The sequence below is a fragment of the Marmota flaviventris genome, chromosome 10 (assembly GCF_047511675.1).
Source record: "Marmota flaviventris isolate mMarFla1 chromosome 10, mMarFla1.hap1, whole genome shotgun sequence".
NCBI lineage: Eukaryota > Metazoa > Chordata > Mammalia > Rodentia > Sciuridae > Marmota > Marmota flaviventris.
In genome coordinates, this window is record NC_092507.1 from 19964095 (window position 1) to 19987323 (window position 23229).

Consider the following 23229-nt stretch of genomic DNA (forward strand, 5'->3'; position numbering starts at 1 on the left):
AGAGCAGCCAGCCTGGGGTGGAAGGCCCCCAGTGACTGGTTCCCAGGCTCATCCCAGCCTCTCCCTCCAGAAGCTGTTCCCTTGATGCAAATAAGGGAACTCTTTAAAAAATCAGATTTAATTTTAAAAATCAGTTTCAAAAAGAATTCGGACATAGAAATTAAAAAGTTGAGTTCACGGAAGTCAAGAGTAGAACAGTGGCTACCAGAGCCTGGAAAGGTCAGGAGAAGGGGGAGATGCCGAAAGGATGGAAATCGGGTACAGAGGTACAGACCAGAGGGGAGAAGTCCAGCGCTCCACAGCACGGGAGGGTAACTACGGTTGACAACAACTAACTAAATATTTCAAAGTAACTAGTAGAGAGGATTTTGAATGTTCCCAACACAAAGAAATGATAAGTGAGGTGCCAGGTATGCCAATTACTCTGATCAAGATATGTTGACTACATGTACTGAAATGTCACTCTGTTCCCCTAAATATGTACAATCATATGTGCCAATTAAAAATATATTTAAAAAAGAGTATGGACAACATGCTAGTTTTTATGCCAACTACTTTTTTATTATTATTATAAAGAAGTTCACACCACTGTAGAGAAAAGCCCAGTTAGACACAAACAGTAAGAGCGTTCAGCCTCAGGGGCAGGGAAATGAAAGGGATATGACTTGCTTTTTTTTCTTTAATACTTACATAGTATTTGGATTGTTTTCCTCCTTTCTCTGGGGGAAAAAAAAAACCTGGGGGAAATTTTCCTGAGCACCTGCTCTGAGTCATGATTCAGTATTAAATACTTTACTATAATCGATTATCTCATTTAATTCTCACAAAAACCCTATGGAGTATAAGGATACTCGGAGCAGCTTTCTTCATAATTGTCAAAAAAGGAAGCAACTCAAATGCCTATCCACAGGAGAATGTGCCAACTGTGCCGCATTCATCTGAAGCAATATGGAACGGCAACAGAAAGAACAAGCCGCTGGTATATGCAACAACAAAGAGAAATCTCACAAATATGCCGAGCAAAAGAAGCCAGACACAAAAGAGTACCTACTGTATGATTCCATTTATATGAAGTTCAAGAACAGGTAAAACCAATTAATGATGACAGACATCAGAAGAGAGATTACTCCAGGGGAGTATGGTGTACAAACTAGGAAGGGCACCCGGGTGGTACATAGATGTCCTTTATTTTGATCTGGGTGGCAGACATGGATGTAGGCATTATAAAGTTTCTCTGAACTGCACACCAAGATTAGCACACATTGCAATATGTATGCATCTAATTAATCAAATAAATGGAAGGAAGCCTGGTATGGTGGTGCATGCCTGCAATCTCAGCAACTTGGGAGGCTGAGGCAGGAGGATCACAAGTTAGAGACCAGCTGTGGCAACTAGTAAAACCCTGACTCAAAATAAAAAATAAAAAGTGTGGTAGAGCACCTCTGAGTTTGATCCCCAGTTTAAATAAATAAATAAATGGATGGATGGATGGATAGATAGATAGATAGATGGATAGATAGATAGATAGATAGATAGATAGATAGAAGGGAAATTTTTAAAAAATGGGGAAGAGAATTATCTGCAGAAAAATGATACTTGGAGGTCAGATTATCAGCTTGTGGTCACAAAGCTGGCAGGTAGTGGAGCTGGGACTCAAACCAGGTCTATTGGACTCTGATGATCTTAAGTTATCAGGCTACATTGAGCCCTGACTGCCCAGAGGATGCCTTGAATCTCCCCCTGTGGCATCATGCACGCCCCTGTGGAGGCCACCTTACTCCTGGGCTCAGATGTGTACAGCCACTTACTCCTGCAGTCAGTCAGTCACTGGCCACTGTGCTTCAGGTCCTAAGCGGAGCCAGGCTCTCCAGAAGCTCCAGCACACTGAGAGCTACCCTTTAGTCAGTGAGACCAAATGGGGGCCACAGTCAGTCCCGCACTAAAAAGCTTTGGGTATCCTGGGAGATGGGGCAGGAGGAGGGTGGCTCTGTTCCAGGAGAGGGTGCCCAGTCATGCCCACCACTCACAAGAGGCTCTGGTCACATGAATGAGATTTCAGATGTGAAAGACCAGGGCCCACAAGCCAGGTAACAGGTAAACAGTACAGCTGGCCTGGGCTTGGCTCCAACACCTGGCCAAACAGTCTGGCCTCTGGGCGACAGAGCCTCACACTTTCCATGAGGACCCCAGCTTCTGTTGACCCAGAAAAACCAGATCCTGCCAGTCAGCCTCAGCCCTCTCCCTGACCAGAGATCAAGACCAGAGGAATTAGAGGGACTCAGCCCTCAGAGCCACCTGCATCCTGCTTTGCATTCCCACCCCTGCCCAGGCTTCTCTCCCCCTTCCTTTCCCCTTCTGAAGGGAGCCACCTCCTGCTGCTTGGCACAGGTCCCCCTCTCCTGCGACATCCTCTCCACTCTCCCCCCAACTCCTACACAATCCCTGTCCCAAACCATTTCCTGCAGCTTCCCATCTGATCAGTTTCTTAGGAAGGATAATTATCCATGGAGGGAGGAGGCGGAAAACTCTGAGAGCCAAGAACACGGGGAGAAAACTTTGTCTAGTCCGTTTTCCACCTGCCAGGACAGCCTCAGTCCTAATCAGGGCCAGCCACAGTCAAGCCTCCCCCTAAAACAACTACAGTCCCCACCATCTGCAGAGTCCCAACTCCTCTGCACTGAATCTGAGACCTCCTTGATTGGTTCTAACCTAGGTTCACACTTGTCACCAACACATTCTAAGCAGCAGACTACCAAGACCTGTCTGCCACCAGGGCCCACGTTGCACTGTGCTGCGTCCCTGTGTCATTTTGACTGCCTTGTACTTTAGCTGTTTACATCTGCCTCCCACACGAGTGTGAGTGCCTCGAGGCTGGGAACCACCTCCCACAGCTGCGCCCGATGCATAGTAGGTGCACAGAGGCAAGCTGGAAAGGTGGGACGCCAGGGAAAACCACCTTCCTCTCCAGAAGGAAGAACTGTTTCTGAGGGAATGGGGTGGGAGAGGAGGGCCACTTGCATCATGGCAGAAGGGCCCAGGCTGGGGTTTGAGAATGCTGAGCTCAACCCCAGCTCTGCTACCAGCTGCTGCAGCTCTTGGGCAAGTCACTTCCGCTCTGGCCTTCTGCTTCCTCCTCTGTAAGGTGAGGGGGTGGGCCAGGCTCTGTCATTGTTCACCAAACATTTATGAGCCTGTTACGCACTCTCCTCGACGTGCTCATGTAACCTCCTGGGGTCCACATGGCCACAAAGGCAAAAGCCAAGACTTTGGTTCCCAAACCCTTGTCTCTTCCATTAGGCTTTCTGGACCCTGTACCTCTTGACTCTAACATCTGATCTCTGATTCTAGTCTGCCCATCTCTGACCTCGACAACCTCAGGCCATGGCCACTAGGTTCAGCTGGGGAGAGCTGAACCAGATCCTAGAGCTCTGTAGTGCCCCATCTCTGACATGACGTATCTGACGACCATTTGCCTGCTGACCAGCCCTGAGACTGGGCAGGAGAGGGGGTGGCCAGCAAGAGTTTTGTAGAGCCTGGCACCCCAGCTAGCCATGTGTCCTTATGGCCTCGCTCTCTGTCCCAGCTCCCTCTTGCCTCCTGGGGAGCAGTTCTCCTAGGCTGGTGCTCCTGCCCCGCTGTTGGCCTGGCCAGAGATATTTGGAAGCTTACTCTGCTGTCCCACAAGCCCAGGCTAAGGTGCCGGTGGGCAGGGACCTGCTTTGCTCGTAGCATGCTGCCAGTTGCACCTGCAATAGGATCCAGCTTCTGCTTTACAGGTTCTTTGAGCACTTTGATATTTTCACTGGAGCCCCAGCCAATACCTCAACTGACTTGCAGCTGGTCAGATCATGCAAGACTGCTCAAAATCCTTCAAGAGCACCTCACGGCCTCTGACATCGACTCTAACACCCAACCAGAGGCCCACAGGCCCCATATGGCCTGGCCCTGTCTTCCCCTCCACTCTCACCCCACGCTTCCCCTCTTACTCCACTCCAGCTTCCTCAAACGCACCCTTCTCAGGGGCCTAGTCTTTCAGGTGGGATCCTTCCATCTTTCAGTTATCTCCTTAGAGAGCCTTCGCTGACCATCCAAAGTAGCCCCCACCTCCCTCTCGTAGTTATCTCCTTTGGGATACTTATCACTGCCTGGTACTGTCAAGTCCATCCACTACTCCATGCCGGCACGTGAGCCCCCTGCCATCAGGGGCCTCTTCCGTCTTGCCCCTGGCTGTGTTCTCAGCATCCAGAAGAGAGTCTGGCCCTTGGAGCGAGGAAGCTGGCTGGTTGTGCTCATATTAGCCTGGGTGAGCAGGAAGGCCCCTCTGAAGAGAAGACATGTGACTGACGCCTGAATGAGAACATCAGCCTGAGACAGTCTATGGACAGTATTCCAGGGTGGGGGACAAGCAAGTGCCACAGCTGCATGGAAAAAGGGGCCTGGCAAGGGACACTGTGTCAGAGGAACATGGGAAGGCTGGTGTGGTTCAGGGGAGAGAGGAGAGAGGATAATGATGACAAAGCTGCAGGCCACATGGTCTTGGATTCCATCCCACGTCCATGAGGAAGTGTCAGAAAGGTTTTCAGCAGGGAACAGCATGTTCTGGTTTATACTTCTACAGACTCCCATCTGGCTGCCCGTGGAGCTGATGAATCCAGGCAGGAATGGAGCTGGGAAACCACTCCGGCAGCCACAGGAGTCACCATGAGATGATCATGGCATGGACAGGGACAGCAGGTGTAAAAATGCAGCACAGGGGCAAGCCTTTGACTTGCGAGGCCATGCTCTCACTGGCCCGAGGAGCCCTGGCCAAGGCCACACCCTTCTGGCTGAAGTCTGGATGCACAGCAATCCAGATGAAGCCACCTGACCAATCTTATTCTCACTGATCCCCAACTTTCCCCCTGGCCCCAGCTGGCTAGGTATCCTTCCAACTGGTCACCCACGTTGGCTGCTCTGAGACTCAGCTGCTGTTGTGACTCTCACCTGCTCAGCCCCGCTCCTTTTTTTTGTTTTGTTTTGTTTTGGTACTGGGATTGAACTCAGGGGCACTCGACCACTGAGCCACATTCCCCAGCCCAATTTTTTTTTAATCTAATTGATTTTATTTTCTTAAATACGACAGCAGAATGCATTACAATTCTTATTACACATATAGAACACAATTTTTCATATCGGTTTGTATATTTTGTATTTTATTATATATTTTTTTATTTATTGTAAATTTTGTATTTAATTTAGAGACAGGGTCTCACTGAGTTGCTTAGCACCTTTCTTTTGCTGAGGATGGCTTTGAATTCATGATCCTCCTGCCTCAGCCTCCCAAGCCACTGGGATTACAGGCCTGCGCCACTGTGCCCAGCACCCACCGCCCTCCCCCCCCCCCCCCCCCCCCCCGCTCTTATGGGATCTGGCAAGATTCCTGCACCAAGGCTTTTGCCTCTCCCAACCACATAGGGCCCATCCCTGGAGGCCTCCTGTGCTTTGAGCAGAATAGCACAGCAAACACCAAGCACTTATTATTCCCTACTTAACTTTTCCAATGTAACTACAAGCTGGCTAAAGGCAGATGTCATGCCTGCATCCTCGGGGTTGTATGAAGATGAGGCAGTGTGATGTCCCATGTGGAGCCCTCAGCACAAGGCCAGTCACTGGCAGGGACTCAGTTAGTGGCAGCTCCTTCCTCACTGCCCCCATAGAGTGACACCCATCACAACCGCTCACCACCACAAGTGTGGCTGAGCACCTTTGCCCTCTCTGCTAGCCAAGTAGGTGGGTGAGATGAGTTTGGTGGAAGGGCTGGAAATATCCCACTGGGTTTCAAAAGACCAAGGGGAATGGTTCCGCACAACCTCTGCTCTGTGCTGTTCATGTCTCTGTGCCTCTCTCCAGTTCTCTCTCTACGTGAGCTGAGCAAACTCCTACTTAACCTTCAGGACCCAGCTCAGAGCTCTGGGAAGACTCCCCTGAAGCTCCCTCCAGAACACCAGCACTCTGTGGGCCCCTGCTGCGGCACTTCACAGAACACCACAAATGATGTTTTCGTGTCGGCCTCTCCCTTGAGGCTGGGATTACATTTGTTCACCTTCCATCTTCAGCACCTTTATCAGCTCAAGTCAATGTTTGCTGAGTGTATGTCTCCATCCCCCCCAACTAAAGACCAAAATTCAGCTCAGACCCTATTTGTAGCCCCACCCCCACCACTGGTGACATTCATACTCTACTGCCCTCTGGCTCACATACTTAAACTCCACCCTCCTCTCTTCCTTTAATGCTAAAAGGCTAGTGTGGCAGCTCCAACTACTAAATCCTCACAGTGCTCAGGACTTGATGGACCTGACCACATTTGACTGGGGAAAATGAGGCTCAAAAAGGGTGACACAGCTAGTGGCAGAACCTCCTGCCCTTAACTGGTATAGCTCACCTGACACTTACCACGGCTGGGCCTATTTTTAAAGCCATTATCTGTTTTGCACAATTGGGTGTTTTTAGCTATACATCAGGTTGTCATATAGTAGTTACTGATTTACTCATTAAATGTTCCAGGCTTGCTACTACAGCGAGGTGGCATAATGTAACATAAACGCTATGTGGGAGATAGCACTGGACTTGGAATGAGAAGTCCTGGCTCTGGGGTCAACTGTGCTATAGTCGCCTAACCCTAACCCACCTAACCCACCTAACCCCTGGGCCTCAGCTTCCACATTTATTAAAAAAAAGGGAAAAGGGCTGGGGTGGTAGTTCAGTGGCAGAGCACTCACCTAGTGTGTGTGAGGTACTGGGTTCAATTCTCAGCACCGCGTATAAATAAATTAATTAAATAAAGTCCATTGACAACTGGAAAAAAAAAAAAAAGGGAATAACAGCTGGATGCAGTGGTGCATGCCTATAATTCCAGTGACTCGGGAGGCTGAGACAGGAGGATCACATATTCAAGGCCAGCCTCAGCAACTTTGAGGCCCTAAACAACCTAGAGACCTTATCTCAAAGTAAAAAAAATAAAAAGGGCCAGGGATGTGGCTCAGTGGTAAATCACCCCTGGGTTTAATACCCAGTACTAAAGAAAAAAAAAAGGTGTGTGGGAGGAGCAATAACTGCATCTTCCTCAAAAGGTTTCCCAAGGGCCTTGGTACATAACTCAGTGGTAGTGCATGTGCTTAGCATGTGCAAGGCAGTGGAATCAACAGCATCCCCCACCCAAAAAAGTTTCCTAATACATATAATAAAGTGCTCTACCTACCTTAGGGGTATATTCATCAAAAGGATCAATATTTTTTATCCATAGCCACCTCACCTCTAGCATCACTGCATATAAAGCAGGACACCGAGAAGTCAACAACCAGGAAAACAGCCTGCATTTCTCTTCTTCCTAATCCCAAAAGCCACCATTTATCTTGTGTTCTGGATGTGCCAAACTCTGTACTACCCATCTTACACGGGTACTCTGAATCCTTCCAACATCCCTTCCGGCTGTGTTACCCCATGTTAAAGATGATCGAATTGAGACTCAATGAGGATAAGTGACTTGCTCAAAGTCACAATGCCAAAAGCAGTGGTACTGAGTTTGAACTCAGGTCTGTTGGGCTGCAAAGCCTGGGTTCCTAACCACCATGCTTGTGAGCATGTTTCCAAAGGTAACTGCTCTGGGACCCTTCTGTCCCAGGTAGAAGCTTCTGACCAGGCCCAGGGAGCTCTCCAAGCATCTCACTGACACCCTAGCTATCCTTCAAGACCTATCTCAATGGTCACTTCATAAAGCTTCTTCTAATCCTCGCAGTGGCAAGATCTCTCTCCCTACTCTAAACCATAGAATCCCGCCTGCACCTCAAGTCCCATTCACTGTCTACTGCCTGACTATTCTATGTCTCTTTTGCACTCCTCAGATCAGTCCCTGAGCTCTGTAAGAAAAGGATCTGCATCTATACAGCCAGGTAGGGTGGAGTCAGTAAGGGGAGGGTGGAAAGGGTGCTTGCTCCCCCTCCCCCATCAAGCTGTAACCTCAGTCTTGGGCCCCACCCCACGCTGGCATCCTGCCTACCTGGTACAGCATCCAGATTCCTGTGGGGCCTGGCAGGGGACCCAGGAGATAGGATTTTGTTTAATGGCAAAGATACTATAAAAAGCACAGCACCCAACTTAACACTGGCTTGTGGCAGGCTCTAGGCCTGAGGGAGTCAATGGCTGAGGGAAAGCCTCTGGGCTGGCTCAGAGGTCCTGAGCCCTGCACTTGGTTCTGCTATAAGGATCAGAGTGGCCAAAGCCCAGGGGTTTCCTTGTTCCCTGATAGGTACCATCCCAGCAGGATGCTGCCTTTTTTGGAAAACCTGAGATTTGCCAATGCTTAGATACCAACATCCAGGTCAAAGACCACAACACTGCCTCTTAGTCCACTGTGTAGGTCCTACTGTCTAGAGACCCCTGAGTTAGAGAAGGCCCTGCCTCTGCCATTAGTTCATGTGTGGCCCAGGGCCAGTCCGCTCTGGGCCTTAAATGGAAAATGAAAGGACTGGTTCAAAATATCCCACTCTCCCTTTAGGCCTGGGGGCCTCAGGCTGAGAGAAGATTCTTTCTACCGCTAACCTTCTAGAGTTAGAATATTTTATACTCTCACTCCCAGAAACAAGTTAAGAACAGAGAGTGGGATCTTTGGTTCAAGAAGAAGCAGAGGCAAGTCAGTGCTTCCTGGGGTGCCCCTGACCACCATCACCACCCCAAGTCTACCCTCCTTCTGAAGCTGTCCCTTGAATCTGCTGTCTCCAAGGAGGCTGTTCCCCTCACAGGGACTCAGAGATGTATTTGGGCCCCAGCCACTTTAAGAAAAAGAGCAGGACACCTGAGCCACACCTGGGGGGTGAGTCAACTCACCATAGCAACGCAGCCGCCCCAAGGGGTAGAGGGAAGCCAGGTACCTTCCCAGCTGCACAGTGCAGGAGGAACCTGCTCATGTCTTTAATCCCCAACTCGGAAAAGGTTTTCTCTAAGGAGTCATTTGCCTTCTCTTCCCTCAGGACACAGCCTGCTTTTTCTGAGGGGCTCATTCCCCTTTCCCTGAGGGTGTTCCGCAGTCTCTCAGGCAAATACTACTCAATCCAGGATCAAGAAACACTTTGTTCAAGGGGCCATTCCAGGCCATCTTGTCCTTTATCCTTTTTCATTTTCCCACAGCACAAAAGGAAGAACTTAACCTTCAGAACCTGGGGCTACTACAGGCCTTGTCTCCCTGACAAAGGCCCACATACACAATTGTGTGACTATTCTGGAGGAAGCATGACTCAAAGAAATTTAGAAATGTAGATCCCAGAAGAACAGCAGATCAGCCAGTCCCTTCTCCCATCTAGGCCAGAATCCCTTAGCAACCACTGCTGAACGATGTTCCTTTCCTCTCCTGGCCCATTCTTTAGACCATCTCCTTCCAGAAGCTTCCCTCATCTCTCCCACTCTTCTCTGACACCCCGCCCCCAGCCTGAACCACACAATTTCCTACCTGTACTTTCTCCCTTATGTGTTGTTTTACGTCCCCCATTTCTTTAAGCCCAAGCATGAGTTGGAGTCAGACATGACCATGAACCTACACTCAAGAATTCTGTGCTTTGAAGCCAGGACTCCATGATGGCCTTGGCCTAACCTCAAAGGATGAGGCTGTGGAATTTCCCTCCAAGTGCCTCACAGTCTGCTCAGGCCCCACCAGAGCAGGGGCTCCCCTAAACTGACAGGCCTTCCTGCTGGAAAGCCCCCAGAGCTTTCTACAGTGAAATCAATAGACAGGGAAACTAAGACCCAGGGAGGCAAAATAACTGACCACAGTCACATGAAGGAAAGAGGAGGATCCAGGACTAGGTCCCAGGTCCTTAATTCCCAGCCTAGAGCTCTTTACAAGTGGCTTTATAAAAACCAAATTTGGGGCTGGGGTTGTGGCTCAGCAGTATAGAACTTGCTTACCATGTGAGAGGCCCTGGGTTCGATCCTCAGCACCTCATAAAAATAAATAAAATAAAAAGGTATTGTGTCTCACTACAACTAAAAAATAAATATTTAAAAAAAAATTGCCCCCAAGAACACACACTCACATGCTCAAATATGCATGGGGAATACCAAAAAAGATGTACAAGACAGTTAAAAGTGGTAACATCTAGGGAGTATGATAGAGGGGACAGTCAGGGAGATCAAGAGAAAGACTTACTTTTCACTTTAATTCTCCTCTATACTATTGCTGGGTTTTACTCTGCTGTTCTATTTTACATGTTTTATTTATTCATGTAAAAATAAATCTTCCAGCCAGGCACGGTGGTGCACACCAATAATCTCAGAAACTCAGAGGCTGAGGTAGGAGGATCACAAATTCAAGGCCAGCCTGGGCAATTTAGTAAGACTCTGTCTCAAAATAAAAATTAAAAAGAGCTGGGGATATAGCTCAGTGGTAGAGGGCCCCTGGGTTCCTCAAAACAAACAAATGAACAAATAAAAATCTACCATATAGACTCTGACTCTAGTCCTCTGATTACACACAAAAACACAAACACAAAGCTGGGCACAGTGTCGCACACCTATAATCCCAGTGATTCAGGAGGCTGAGACAGGAGGATTGCCATTCAAAGCTGGCCTCAGCAGTTTAGCAAGGCCCAAAGCAACTTAGCAAGACCCTGTCCCAAAATTAAAAATAAAAAGGATTAGGTATGTGGCTCAGTGGTTAAGTGCCCCTGGGTTTAATCCCCAGCCCCCCCCCCCCAAACAAAGGTAAGCCATAAGTAAACCTGTCTAGGAACAACTATAAATTAACAAGACTGTCTTCTTATACAGTTTATGGGCATTGGTCTCATTAATTCATGGTCACAGTGCAGTTTATGGCTTGAGGAAACTTCTCAGGAAGAGCTTAATTCAATTAGGCCTCTCAGCAGCTCCCTAAGGAAGTTCTGGTATCTCACTTTTACTTACACAGATGGAGGGCAGACTAAACAGAACTTCCTAGAGGGACCCCACCCAGCCCAAAGAGGATGCCCTTAAAGACCCTCCATTAGAGCCAGGCCCAGGAGGGAGGTGGCCACCGCAGCACCACTTAGACATCAGTTAACACCTAAAGCATCATTCTATGACTGTCACTTTTGGTTAAATTCCTGGCCTGGAAGTCAGCCTGGCGCCAGAGAGCCCCTGGACCCCTTTTCTCCCTCCTCTCAGAGCAGTCGACCTGGTTTTCTCTGTGTCCCAATCTCTGCATGGACCCTATGTCCACATGGACATCAGTCCTGTGTTCCTTCCTTCATTCACTTCCTAAATATTTGCAGTGCCCTTGCTCTGTGCCGTACACAGATAAGAAAGTGAACAAACAGGGCTGGGGATGTAGGTCAGTGGTAGAGTGCTTGCCTAGCATGGTCAAGGTCCTGGGGTTCCATCCCCAGACCCTCAAAAAAAGGAAGAAAAAACAACAACAACAATTTTTAAAAATGCAGAAAGTGAACACAAAGGCTCTGTCTTCAAGGGGTTCACATTCTTATGGAATCAGATACTAAGTATAGCCTGTTTATCCAATTCCTTCCCTCCTTCTAGACCCCGCTCAAGTGCCAACTCCTACAAGAGGCCTTTCTCTTAACACCCCACCCCTCACGCACTGCTGGCTCCCTCTGAACTTTGCCTCTGCCAGGAGTCAGCCCAGCCCTCAGCACAGATCACATCTTGTCTCAACTTGTCCCTTCTTGTATAGTCCTAAACTGACTGGAAGCTCCTACTGAGCAGGGCCTGGGTTTCACTCTTCTTAGTTCCCAGTGGCCACACGCTAATGCTTGCTTGCTGATTACAGCTGCCATGCCTCTTCGAACCTGCTTCTTGGCTGTTCGGTCCTAGTTGGCCAGCACAAAGACAGGGTCTTCCTGAGCTTTACCTGGCCCACAGCAAGTGCTGTGTAAGTATTAGCTATTATTGTTTTGGTGAATTTGTGGGATTCGCCTCACAGCTGTGATGTCACACGTCCGTCTTCAATGCCCTGATTTCAAAAAGGCTCAGAACTGTGTGGAAGGCCCAGTCCAGCTTACAGGTAAGAATCCTCCAAGAGCCTAGGAAGGAAAAAAAACCTCTCTCCACCCTGAATCATTGTCAGAGCTACTTAAGGACATACTGTTGCAAAAAGATCTTGCTGCGATAATCTGGGAAACTCCAGATTTGTAGCAAATTGTATTAGAATTCACGGTTCAGGTCTAGGGTCTAATAACCCCCCAAATTGGTACTGCATGTTGGATGAGCTTTAGGGGAAAGGAAATGAAATCAGCATGATTCTAGGGAATGGGGACAGCCCACTGATCCAGACCCAACCCAAAACTTAGTTCAGTTAAAATTAGATTAGCCCATAAGATTAAAAATACCCACATATAATCACAGGCTGCCTTAAAGTATCAGTTGATGTTTATTGGCATCTAAAGAGACGGTTTGGCCCAGTGCGGTGTGTGCAGACAACCTTGGGGAGACACGTCTGACTCAGACATTTGCAGGGGGAGTGAGCATTGCGAGAAGCGGCCCACACAGGCGATGGATGACTCAGGAATAACCTAGGTCTCAGCTTTGCTGAGCATGGCTTCTCTGCCTGCCTCAGAAGGAAAGGGGGAGAGTGGGGAAGGCAGGTAACGGGAGGAGGGGGGAAGGAGGCAGGCCATCCAGCTGTGCACAGGCTGCATTCCCAAAGCAGCCTGAGGCCCTTAGTTCCACGTCCCTGTCACTCCTGTGTGTTCAGGAATACCACTACTTCTTCTTCTTTTTTTTTAATATTTAATATTAATTAAATTAATATTTTTTTAATATTATTTTTTAGTTTTCGGTGGACACAGCATCTTTATTTTATTTTTTATGTGGTGCTGAGGATTGAACCCAGTGCCCCGCGCATGCCAGGCGAGCACACTACCGCTTAAGCCACATCCCCAGCCCCCATTACTTCTGAGATAGAAAATTTCTTCACTGTGGGACTTCGAGTAGGTCACAATTTTTTCCCCCAAATCCAAGAAGCAATCAACAGAAAACGGACAAACCTGCAAGCCTCTAGAATGATTACAGGAAAAATTAAATTTCTATACTGAAAGGCTCTTGAAATCAGGGCATTACGATAAAAAGAACATGAGCTGCAAAGTCATACATATCTGGACTTAAACCCCAATATTTTCTAGCTGTGCAAGTACCTGACACAATCTCTGAAACAGCTCAATAAATGGTAGCTAATGTAATTAACAAATATTTAACAAGCTGGGCGAGGCTGCACACACCTGTAGTCTCAGCTAGTTGGGAGGCTGAGATGGTAAGATGGATCACCTGAGCACAGGAGTTTGACATCAGCCTGGGCAACATAGCAAGGCTGTCTCAAAAATTTTTTTTTCTTAAGCAAATACTTAACAAAAATATTACAAATTAGGAGAGAGGAGCTCAGAGAAGTTATATCTTGCCTAAGATCACACAGCAGGGCAGCAAAGAGCTAAGATCAGGGCTAGAGGTGTAGCTCAGTGGTAAAGCACAGGCTTAGCATATATGAGGCCCAGGGTTCAAGCCCTAGCACCACAAAAAAAAAAAGGGGGCAGGCACGGTGGCACAAGGCTGTAATTCCAGCAACTTGGGAGGCTGTGGCAGGAGGATCACAAGTTCAAAGCCAGCCTCAGCAACTTAGAGAGGCCCCAAGCAACTGAGAGAGACCATGTCTCTAAGGAAAAAAAAAAAAAAAATTTAAGGGTGGGGGTGGCTGGGGATGTGGCTCAGTGGTTAAAGCCTCTGGATTCAAACCCTGGTACCAAAAAAAAAAAAAAGTCAGATCCCTTGCTTATCACCCCCTCCAAACTCCCCACTTCCATTTAGAAAGTTTTTCACTGTAACTTACTTCCCTGCATCCCCTGTCTCTTCTGGAAAGCCTACAACATGTGGAGGGAAAGTAAAAGCCCTCCACTTATAAAGTCTCCTGTTTCACAAACAAGGGCTATGAGAATGACTGTTCCATGTGACTGCAGCCCCCACACTCCTTCACAAAAATGCAGTGCACTTGCTGCTGATCCAGCCAGGACTCCAGACCACCCAACCCCTTCAGTTCTTTCCTCCCACAGGAGAAACTGGTGTCCCTCCTGACAACCGTGCAGGCTACCAATGTGGGTATGTCTGGTCATCTACTTTCTTCAAAGTTCCCCTGGACTGGGTGCATGCCTATAATATCAGCAACCTGGGAGGCCAAGGCAGAAGAATCCCAAGTTCAAGGCCAACCTCAGCAACTTAGGCCATAAATAACTTGGTGAGACTCTGTCTCAAAATAAAAAATGAGAGCTAGGGATATAGATCAGAGGCAAAGTATTCCTGAGTCCAATCCACTGGAAGGAAGGAAGGAAGGAAGGAAGGAGAAGAGAAGAGAGTGAGCCAGAGTGCTTCCTCAGCAGCTCAGGAAGCTGAGACAAGAGAATGGCAAGTTCAAAGCTAGCCTCTGCAACTTAGCAAGGCTGTAAGCAACTTAGTAAGACCCTGTCGCAAAATAAGAAATAAAAGGGGCTGGAGTTGTGGCTCAGTGGTTAAGCACCCTTGGGTTCAATCCCTGGTACCAAAAAAAAAAAGGCCCCTTTGGATCTCTGGTTCCCCTGGATTCCTCCCCCACCTGTTTTTTTCTTTTTTCTTTTTTTGGGTAGTGTTGGGGATTGAAACCAGGAGCACTCTACCACTAAGTTAGTTATATCCCCAATCCTTTTTATTTCTTATTTTTTTTAATATTTATTTTTTAGTTATTGTTGGATACAATATCTTTAATTTATTTATTTATTTTTATATGGTGCTGAGAATCAAACCCAGGGCCTCACCTGTGCTAGGAGAGTGCTCTACCACTGAGCCACAACCCCAGCCCTTTATTTCTTATTTTGAGACAGGGTCTCACTAAATTGCCCAGACTGTCTTCACACAGTTGCCATCCTCCTGACTCAGCCTCCTGAGTAACTGAGATTACAGGCAGGAGCCACTATGCCCGGCCCCCTAGATCCTTACAATAACCCAGCATGTTAGCCAGGGAGGAAAAAGGATAAGGCCTTAGGTGAAATATCTAGGGATTGTGTCTTTTGCAAGTTACTTGCTAAGTGACATCAAGCAGGTCACAGTCCAAGACTGATTCCTGAGATGTAAAAAAAAAAAAATTAAATCCTGTACACGCAAGGGTTTTGGAAACAAATTATAGCACTAATGGGAATGGCTACTCCTCCTGCCTTGTAGGGCTAAAGAAAGTTGTGCCACCTGCTCCCAACACAAAGGCTCCCTCTCAGGGGATCCTGCTGGGCCCTGAGGGTAACCAAGAGCAGCCCAGTACTGTTCCTGCTTAGAGATAAGAGGTCATAGTCATAAGATTCCCCCCCCCCTTCAATACATACACACAGCTTTATGACTTCCCTGCCTAAGAAGGGAAGAAACAAGCACTGGTTAGACAGCTAAGAGGCTACCAGCAGAAAGGTAGCAGGCAGGGTCTTCATCAAGAACCTGACCACATGATTTGTGCATATCCACAACAAATTCAGTGACAGAGGACAGGCCCAAAGCCAGGTGCAAAACACCGCTTTCTCAGGCAGGGAGAGAGTTCCCACTGTGGACATCTGCCCACACCATAGAGGGAGCCCTACGGTCCCCAAGTGCAGGTGCTTTGGGCTGGGTACCACTCGGCACAGGGCCATGTACATCTGCTGAGAGCAATGTGAGAGGCAGGCCGCAGCTGCACCCCTCCAGGAGGCTGTGCCAATACTCGAACAGAAAATAAACAGCAGTTCAGCATCACTGAAGTTAACCCCTGAGCTGTTTCCTCATCTGCCAAACAGAGAGAGCCTTTATCTCCTAGAATTTTAGTAGGAATTAAATGAGATTACTCTTACAAAGTGCCTGACACTACTCTGCAGATACTCAATAAATGGTAATTATTATTAAAAACAACCCCCACCCCCAACGGGGGAGATGTCACAGGACAGGCTAGGCCTAATGCCAAAGCTGTGGATAAACAATAAGGGAGAAGGGTTCAGAGGAGAAAGGGAAAGCAATTGCTGCAGGCTACAGTGGGCTGGCAAGACCTCCCCAAAGGGGACTGCTATAGTTTGAATCTTAAATGTCCCCTAAGGGGCCATATGTTAAAGGTCCCAGAGTAGTGATATTGGGATGCCGTGGAAACTTTAAGAAAGTATAGGGCCTAGTGGGGATCTTCAGGTCACTGGGAGTGTGCCCTTGAAGGGGGACTGTGGGACCTCTGCCCTCATTTCCTTTTTTTTTTTTTTTTGGTACTGAGGATCCTCAGCACGTTTTTTTTTTTTGTTGTTGTTGTTGTTGTTTTTTAAGAGAGAGAGAGAATTTTAATATTTATTTTTTGGTTTTCAGCAGACACAACATCTAGTATGTGGTGCTAAGGATCAAACCCGGGCCGCACGCATGCCAGGCGAGCGCGCTACCACTTGAGCCACATCCCCAGCCCCCCAGCACGATTTTATTTTTTATTTTGAGAGATAGTTCCATTAAGTTGCTTAGGGCCTTGCCAAACTGCTGAGGCTGCCCTCAAACCTGCGATCCCCCTGCCTCAGTCTCCCAAGCTACTGGCATTACAGGAGTGCACCACCACACCTGGTCCTCTTCTCCTTTTTTTTTTTTGGTGGTGCTGGGGATTAAATCCAGGGCCTTGTGCCATACGAGGCAGGCACTCTACCAACTGAGCTATATCCCCAGTCCCCGCTTTTCCTTCTTGACTATGAGGTAGGCAGTATTCATGCCACGATGTGCTGCCTCACCATAGGCCGAAAGCAACAAGGCCAACCAATCATGTATTGGAACCTCCAAAACCATGAGTTAAAGTCAATCTCTTTATAAGTTGATTATCTCAGTTATTTTGATATGGTGACAGAAAGTTAATTAACACAGGAAGGAAGCTTGTGAAAGTCACTATAGTGAACTAGGCAACCTCAAATCTATCTCCACCTCAGTCTTAGAAAGTGGAAACAGCACCTTCACCTCATTGATTCAAGAAATGATGTGCATGAACCCCACAGTCCACAGTCACCAAGAGACAGTGGCAGGGGTAGACAGCCCAGGGTTTCTGACCACATCTTCCCTTTATACCAGACCTGGATAAGCTCGGCTGGCTGAGACAGAGGAAAGGCAAACCTCACGGGTGCTCAGCTGAATGAAGTCCAGGCCATCTGCCCAAGCAAGGCTCTCCCAGTGCCCCGGTACTCCTGAAGACATGCATCCTGCCTGATCCTTTCCTCCCAAGCCTCAGCTGATCTCCCTCCCACCATGTTTTTTGTTTGTTTGTTTTTTAGTTGTTGATAGATCTTTATTTTATTTATTTATATGTGGTCCTGAGAATCAAACCCAGTGCCTCACACATGCTAGGCAAATGCTCTTCCACTGAGCTACAGCCCCAGCCCATCCCTCCCACCACCTTGCAGCCAGGCAGTTGTTTTCCCAAAGAGAAAAAAGATGCCTCTTCCTTTATACTGAGTCTTGTCTGGGTTTTGTTTTGTTTGTACTGGGGATTAAATACAGTGGTGCTTTACCACCTAGCTACCTCCCTACATCTTGAGGCAGGGTCTTGCTAAATTTCTGCTGCTGGCCTCGAAGTCAGCATCTTCCTGCCTCAGCCTGCCAAGTTGCTGGGATTACAGTTGCTGGACTTCTTGAACAACTTCAAGGTGACCTTCAAGCTGTTTCTTCCTCTCTCTTTTTTCGAAGTGGGAGAGGCAAGCTCTAGCCTCATTTTTACTGGAAACCAGTTGCTGGACCTGATATCTATGCATGTGAAGTGGGCAACAATGACCTTATTTCCCCTGTGCACAGACTTCTTCTAAGGAGGAAATGACAGCATATATTTTACAAAGACCAAAACCAAAAATGCTATAAGATATAAAGGTACAAAAGAAGCCTTTTTTGTCCCTGTTCAGAAGACAAGATGAATACCTGCTTTATGGGCTTCTGGGCCTCTGCCAGGAGTTCCAGGTCAGGAATATGGACAAACAACATAGCGGGTGCTGCCAGTGGTGAGCTGGGTGAGGCTCTCCCTCAGAACAGCACTGCCTAGGAGTCAGGTGAACTGGGACAAAGCAGAATTCATGCAGGAGCCAAACCACAGTATGGGAAGCAGGTGGAGAATGGCCCTTAAGGCTTAGGGACATTCTCACACTTCTCCCAATACTCTAAATCTTCCTTGTGCCACCAGCCCCTCCCCATCAAGAAAAGACAAGAATCCCTGACTATCCTAGAGATTTTTTAAAAAGGCCCAGAGAAGGAAATGATTTGCCTAATGTCACCCCTTGAGTCCAAGTTAGTAGAGAATCCATAGGCATCTATTACTCTAGAATGGCAGCTCTGACCCTGCCCCTCCCACACCAGCCTCTGCAAGAAGGCTCCTTGAGGCTCTGCTGAGATTAGGATAGGAAGGAAAACTGCACACAGCACTTTCCATTCTTAAAGGAGGGGTACCTTGCAAGGAACGCAGCTGCCAAAGCTGACAGAATGAGGACTTCAACCTAACTCCTGCCCACGCTGGGGTGTTGAGAGAATAGAGAATAGGTAAGACCCTGAAATAAGGTCCCAGGTATCTGACAGTGCAGAGAGCACGGCGTCAGCCCACTAGTCCTATTCCCCAAGGCAATTGGTACCATCTCCCCTCCTCCCAGGGCCAGCTCTGGAAGACAGCTTAAAGGAAAGAATAGTCAGCTGGACACACCCAAAACCTTGAAACCTTAAGGAAGAAAATCCAGTGGCAACCTAGGATTAAGAGATTTGTGATCCTCTTGCCTTGCAGGAAGACTGTAAAGGGCAGGGTCATGTCTGCATTATGTGGTTAAAATATTACAAGGGGCAGCTGCTGCTCACTGAGCCCTCCCTGTGTGTACAAAGTCAGTTTTATGTGGATTAATTAATGTCATCATCACATCAGTAGCACTATAGCTAGACAGCATTATTTCCTTTTTTTTTTTTTTTTTTTGTGGTGCTGCAGATGGAACCCAGGGCCTTGGACATGCTAGGCAAGTGCTCTATCACTGAGCTACACCCCCAGCCTTTATTTCCCATTTTATGCATGGGGAAACTGAGGCTCAGACAGCATAAGTGGCAGAGTGGTAGCTGAATTCTACAATGCAACCTCAACTCTAACCTCAATTCTACAATACAAAGGTAAAGGGGGAAAAAAGAGGTGGGGGTCTGAACAGGAACCCTTCAGATCTTCTGGCCACCTTTCCCTCCACTCTCTTCCCCAGATGGCCAGATGCTAGTGCTCTTATTTTCAGAGGCAGGGGGGAAAAAAAATGCATTCCAAGCCAAAGACACAGACTTTTGGAACTGCAAAGGAGATCATACCCACCCTCCTCATTTTACAATGGGAAAACTGAGGCCCAAGGTTAAGTGACTTTGCCAGGATTTCACAGTGAGGGGAATGGCAGAAATGTCAGATCTAGAAAGGGTCATAAAGATCAACTGCCTGGTGTGGAAGCATGACTGGCCCAAGGTCACAAAGGGAAGATGGATGAGAAGCTGGGTTTCCGGACTTCAAGACTGATATCCTTGCCACAGCACCATCTCTGCTCTCCAGCTGCCCAGAGTCCTGGGCCCAGCACTCTGGTGGTAACAAAGCAGGCCAGACCCAGCCTGACCCTATTAGGTCAAGCCACGTCAGGCCTGCAGGCAGAAACTTCAGACTGCCTAGAGTGGAATCTCTGTGGTCATACTGTTGTCCCAGCAGCAGGCACTGAAACCCTCAGTGTAAGTGCCAGTCCCTAATGCCCCATACAATGCCAGGTGTAGTTGGAAGGTGAGGGAATTAGAGGGAGGAAGCAATTTATAGATAGCATTTGTGAGGTCTCTTCCTGGTCTCACACAAGCAAATGACATACCATGGTCACTTTAGTGTCTTACAACAAATTCAGACACAAGGTTTAATGCCTCAATTGATATGTTCAAACAGCAGTTAAGATTCTTGCCCATTGCACAAGTGAATCCTGCAGAAAAAGGCCCATGCTCTTCAAGGTCATGAATTTATGTCAGAATCAGTACACATGGTTCCCCTTGTCCAGTCCTTGATTTTTTCCAGGAAGCTGGCTACCATCAGAGTATAGGTGCTGATGGCCCAGCTCCATGACCAGGCCCCACCACTGTGACTGGCTCAGCACCAAAGCCCTGCACCAGGAAGCCAGCTCCTGGATCTATCAAAACAGAGGCACCAGTTCATTCCTGCAGCACGTCCCAGAGCCTGCCTCACACCAGCCTGGCATCAGCTCTCAGCTCCTGCATGTCCTTGGGATAGCTGGGAGGCTTCCTGCCAAGTCTCAAAACTCCCCAAGCCCAATAAAAATCAGGCAAAGAGGGGAGCAGAGTCCCAGGACCTCATGTCTTCCATAGCTAGCTGGGAAGCAAAGGCAGCTTGCAAAGGCAGCTTGCAAAGCCCCCCTAGACATCTCTTCCAGGAATTTCTGGGCTACGCAGGCTCTGGGAGTTCCACCAATCACCCAGCAGAACAGGGTGCTCAAGCTGGGCAGTGAGCCCAATTCTCCAGGAGGGACCTTTCAAAGTCTCTTCAGATCAGAACACCCCTAACCCTTCTCCCTATGCCTCTCCTATAAATAAGTGGCAAATATCAGCCCAGGCAGCACCTTGAGCAGAACCAGATACCAACCTGGGGTAAGCTGGGATCAGACCAAGCTTCAACCTCCTCCACTCTTACCACCCCCAAACAGCCTTCAGAAATTCTCATTAACTGTATAAAGGATGGCATTGCTGCCACCAGAAACTATCAGGTAACATCCTGGGGATCAAGGAAGGGGAGACTACGGGAACCCCTTATGTTCCTTGCACCCACGTCTCTGCTATACCCAAACTCTCAGATAGGCCAAGTAGAAATATACTCCATCCTGGGACACCCTCCAGTGAAGTAGGTAATAAATTGTACTGGATGCTGTTGACAGAGTAAAAAGTGTCACTTGCTAGAAGACACTTCTCTATGTCTCACACATAGCTGGATGCCTGGCTCTGGGTCTGGCTTATTCAGAGGAGACCTGCCAGGTCTGGAAGCCTTGCTGAAGATACCTAGTATCAAAAGTGTCCCATCCTTGAATCCTGCTCTCTCTCCCATGCACAATGGAGGTTCCAATCTTGACAGGCCTCAGAACAGAGGCCCAGAGCTGGAGTTTGAGAAAAACCAAGATGGCAGGGTGCAGGCTCCTGCTTTATAGGAGTAGTTCAGACCTGTAAATCCTGGGCAGCCTCAAATGGTAAGAGATGGGGCAAGAAGCTCACTTGTCTGGTGGCAGTGGCAGCGACAGTAGCATCAAGCAAATTGGACTTACCTATCTTCATAAGGCAGGCCAGCAGGATCCACAGAGAGATCTCGAAGGGTGTGCGAACATGTGGGTAGTCAATGCCCAGGACTGGAAAGGCCTTTCGCGGCTTCATGCCATGTTCGGTGACAGAATGGTTAACAGGGCGGCTCTCTGGATGGGGTGCCTCTGGTGGGGCAGTGGTGACATCCCCAATTGAGCGTTCCTGTGGTGGCTCAGACCCTCCGATGGTGCTGGCATGGCTCCTGAGAACAGGTAGTAGCCCCACCAAGGCCACCGCCACCAGCAAGGAGGGGAAGATCCGAAGCGAAGAGGGTCCCCAGAAACCAGACCACAAAAGCATCATGCTGCTCCCTCAGCCCAGAAGGCCTCGATCCTTAGTAAAGTGAGAATAAGACCTGGAGCATGGGTTGCAGGGAGGAAAGAGACTGGAGCAGTCTCTAGGAAAAGTTCATGTTTTAGAAGTATTTTCGTGGAAGCAGTCTTCTTGAGGGTGGAGAGAGGCGGGGTTTGCAACTGGACTCCGAACTGTGGGAAGAGGGACAAGGACCTAGAAGGGACCACAGAAGACCAAAAGGTCTGGAACTCCGGGCCAGGGAGAGGGGAATGGGAGGGACTGCACCCTAGGGAATAAGGAAGGGACAGGATAGGCTGGACCCCGGGCAAGGGAAAGGAAGAGGAAAGGAACTGGGGACCTTTGGCTGAGGAAAGTGACTGAGGCGCTGAGACTAGAGGAAGGGGTAGGGAACCTGAGCTAAAGGAAGAGGAGGAAGGGGGGGAGACCAGGGAAAGGAGACAGAGGACTGGAAGCCCAGCCCGCGAGAAAAAGAGTGAAGCGGGAAAGCGGCCGGAGCTTCTCCACCCAGGGGAGGGCCGGGGTCCAGGAGCACCGGGCTGAAATTCCGGGGGAAATGGAGGGAGGCGGAAGGAGGAGGCAGGCGGCCTGGCGGGAAGGTGCCTCGGCGCGGGCTGGGGTGGGCTCGCTGTGGGCCAGCAGCAACACGCCCCTCCTTGCGACCCCGGCGCGTCGCTGCGCTCCGCCCCGGCCCAGTTGCAGTTCTTCCACGGCTGGCTCCAGCTCTAGCCCCGACCTCAGCCCAGGCGGCAGCGGACTGATGCCCGGCTAAGCCGGGCGCTGCAATTTATAGGCACCAGCGAGCAGCCGGCGCGCGGGCTAGAGGGACCTGTCAGCGCCGGCTCGGCGCAGCGGCCCCTGTCGCCGAGGGAGGAAGCATCATGTAGGAAGAGGAAGCCAAGTCAGATGGGAAGAAAAAAAAAAAGTTCAGAACCCACAAATTCTAACAGGGGCAAAATTCCGTTCTGTTTATAAAGATCTTTCACATCTACATCCGCAGTCTTATGAAGGCTTCCCAATGACACTGTGAAGGATACATTATCTTATGTATCTAGTTACCATGTGACCTTGAGCAAGTTATTTAGGTCTGTTTCACAGTTTTCTAACCAGTTAAGGACATACTACTGAAATGGTGGAATCATTAGAAAGCCTTTATATATATATATATATTTACCATTACTAGCCAGGAGTGGTGGAACACATCTGTAACCCCAGCCACTCAGATGACCAAGGCAGGAAGATTGCAAATTGAACGCCAGCCTCAGCAATTTAGTGCGGCCCTGTCTCAAAATAAATAAATAAAAAGGGATGGAGATGTGATCAATGGTAGAGCACGCCTGGGTTCAATTCCCAGTAAACACACACACACACACACACACACACACACACACACACTACCAAATACCATTAATTACCTAGGATCTACCTTGGGAGATTTAAGTTCAATTGTTCCACCGTGGTGCCCCAGCAAGTGAATTTTTTCAAAATTTCTAATATACAACTAGGGTGAGAAGTTTTGAAATAACTGAATTGCTGTCCTCTATTATAGGAGAGTAAATTAAGGTAAAGAGAGTCAAAGTGGGGCTGGGGCTG

General features: G+C 48.5%; 1 protein-coding gene across 1 annotated transcript in view; it reads right to left on the reverse strand.

The window, feature by feature from the left end:
• Slc9a1 (solute carrier family 9 member A1) overlaps positions 1-22378 on the reverse strand; it is a 56333-nt gene extending 33955 nt beyond the window's left edge. Inside the window, exon 1 of the mRNA XM_027937049.2 lies at positions 21291-22378. Coding sequence (XP_027792850.1) covers positions 21291-21627 — 337 coding nt within the window. The 5' untranslated portion in view covers positions 21628-22378. The remainder of the gene's footprint in view (positions 1-21290) is intronic.
• Positions 22379-23229: the final 851 nt, after the last annotated feature.